Source organism: Pseudophryne corroboree, chromosome 6 (genome assembly GCF_028390025.1).
Source record: "Pseudophryne corroboree isolate aPseCor3 chromosome 6, aPseCor3.hap2, whole genome shotgun sequence".
Lineage (NCBI taxonomy): Eukaryota > Metazoa > Chordata > Amphibia > Anura > Myobatrachidae > Pseudophryne > Pseudophryne corroboree.
Genome location: NC_086449.1, coordinates 779,472,920 through 779,475,419, shown reverse-complemented (window position 1 = coordinate 779,475,419; position 2,500 = coordinate 779,472,920). Strand labels below are relative to the sequence as shown.

At 34.4% G+C, this 2,500-nt stretch overlaps 1 protein-coding gene across 2 annotated transcripts in view; it reads right to left on the bottom strand.

The window, feature by feature from the left end:
• The window catches only part of PITX1 (paired like homeodomain 1), a 23,921-nt gene that overhangs the window by 20,583 nt on the left and 838 nt on the right, over nt 1–2,500 (bottom strand). Inside the window, exon 2 of one of the 2 annotated variants that reach the window (XM_063928726.1) lies at nt 437–492. The exons of the other annotated variant lie outside the window; for it this stretch is intronic. Within the exon in view, the coding sequence (XP_063784796.1) occupies nt 437–482 (46 nt within the window). The 5' untranslated portion in view covers nt 483–492. The remainder of the gene's footprint in view (nt 1–436; nt 493–2,500) is intronic. 2 annotated transcript variants of the gene reach the window in all.

The following is a 2,500-nucleotide window of genomic DNA, read 5'->3' as shown; positions in this document are numbered from 1 at the left end:
GTTACATTATATTATATTACATGTGAGTGTCCAACATACATGTCCATATGCTGTAGTTACCAACAGGCGATTTATGCAGACCTCCCTTTAATAGAGAATAAACTGAATAAAGACATTTGTACCCTCATCAGCATAGGAATATAATGCTAATTTAATATCAGAGGCTCCTCTAAAAGGCAAATATCAAATAAAATATATTTTCACAGCTGTATAGCGTAGATATATTAGATATTGTAAAGCTGTGCTGTGTGGAAATAGACTGATGGTACGAATAAGCTATATTCAATGGCTAAATACTGTTACATTCTTCTTCCTCTTCCTCTTCTTCTTCTTCTTCTTCTTATTATTATTATTATTATTATTATTATTATTTTTGTTTAATTTTATTTTAAAAATAAACTGAAAATATTGAAAGGAGACAAAGGTCCCCACTTACCTAAATCAACATAAGAGGGAGTGTGCTTTGAAAGGCTTAATTCCATAGCAGGATCCCTGTAAACAAAGTGCATGGGGAAATGTTAGTAGATTTCCGTAAAGTCTTTTTGTCCTCCTGGAAAGTCAGTATAACAATGGTGGATTTAAACGTTGATGGCTTCAAGTAACGTTTAATCGTCGCGACTATACTTTGCATAACGGCCAGCAGCCAACCTGGTGTTGTACACGTATTAATGGAGCACTTTAAATGAACACTTCTATTTTTTTTCTTCTTCTTCAGTAAAACAATAAAACAGTGGAAAAAAATAAGTCGCACGTTGTAAAACCATAATTCGACATCACATCCAGGGTAACAAATGAGGCATTAATCGGACGCTAATTGTACAGTAGCCTAGGATTAATTTGCAGTGCGACTTCATATGCAGGAAGCGTGCATTTTTCAATACATTGGTTCAGGGGGCTTTTAGGAAGGAAGATGGGGGAGGGTGGGCTGTATAATTCTTTATGGCTAATACCCTCATTTGGATGCATTAACCATTATTTTGACAGATCATAACATCTTGGTTTAACCTTATTCATAATAATTAGGTTAAAAAAATTAAAATGAAATTAATATTGAACCCACTGATGGGCCTGTTACAAAAACACCTTTACCAGTTTGTGGTTTGCAGTGAGATATTGATCTACTTCCTTCAAGCACTTTAAGTATCTCTAATCAAGCTATAGATCTTTCCACATTTTAGTTTTTTTTACAAACATAATTACAGCCTATTTAGAATCCTCATTAAGAGTATGTTTTTGTGTTAAATAATAAAAAACTTTTTTTTAGAACAGAGATTTTTTTTTCCTTTCTCTATATTGTGCTAGTGGCTAATAGTTGTCCAGGGTTCATTATCACAGTAATTAATTTGTAATAAATACAACTTGTAGCAAACTCCATCTACTAAGGATTAAGGTATTTCTCTTTAAGAAAATTATTTTTCAATCCCAACATTTATCAACCATTTAAAAAACAAAATTGTGTGTCATGTCAGATCCATCATTTTCTGCATGAAATTGTTTTCTGTTTTTCTTTTTCTTTTTGCAAGGAACTTTTGATGTTGTGTAATATTAAAAGTCTTGATGTTGTGTAATTATAACATCCATCATACATAGCAGCTCCCTAAATTGTGAGATTTCTGTCCAAGAGCAAACTGTTTTGTGCTTAAAACCCTTAAGTTTTGTGAAGTGAGCTAACCCCCCTTTGGAATTATATTTTCTAACATATTTGTCAGGTTTGACGAAGAGCAGGGCCACTAAAGAATTTATACAAGGTATAAAGATGTCAAGGACTGGACTTCAAGGTTGAACCAAGAAACCACCTTCTGCAAATGTCTGGCAAACTCATACTACTTTATACAAGATTGCTGCCCCCCAGCCATGGAGATTATTATACTGTTTGGCTGTTATAAGCTTTATAGATTCCAACCACCCACACCACAAAAAAAGTAAAAAATAAATAAATATATTTGTATAAAAACCAAAACAAAAATATCTTCATAGAGAACTGACTGGGTCTCCTAAATACTTGCTGCAGGGAATTTCTAAATAACCTTCTCCAAACTTTTGATACCCAACTGAACTGCACCACATCTTCCAGACGTGGCTGCCCCCTCATTCTGCAGAAAGCAGATATGACACTGAAAATAAAGTATTGAGCATATTAAAATAGTCATCTGCATTATGAGGTCAGCCGAGGCACATTTAATCCGGATGACTATCTAAATAATGACACAGATTTTAAGTGCTTAAGGATAACACAAGCAATTGTAGCTGTCAACTGTGCAGCAGGAGGAACATGTTGCAAGCAGGGCCTCTGCAAATTGGGGGCTAATCAGGGGGGAAGACAGGGGAACAACCAGGAAACATTCATGTGAAAACAGATGTCTGCAGGAATATAGCCATTAAGCACAAATTTATACTGCAAAACTGGGGCTAAAATCTGTATAAACTGATACTATACATAACTTCCGGGAGTACAAAGATAATTTAACATCCTATTAAACTATGCCTTATACCAACAAAT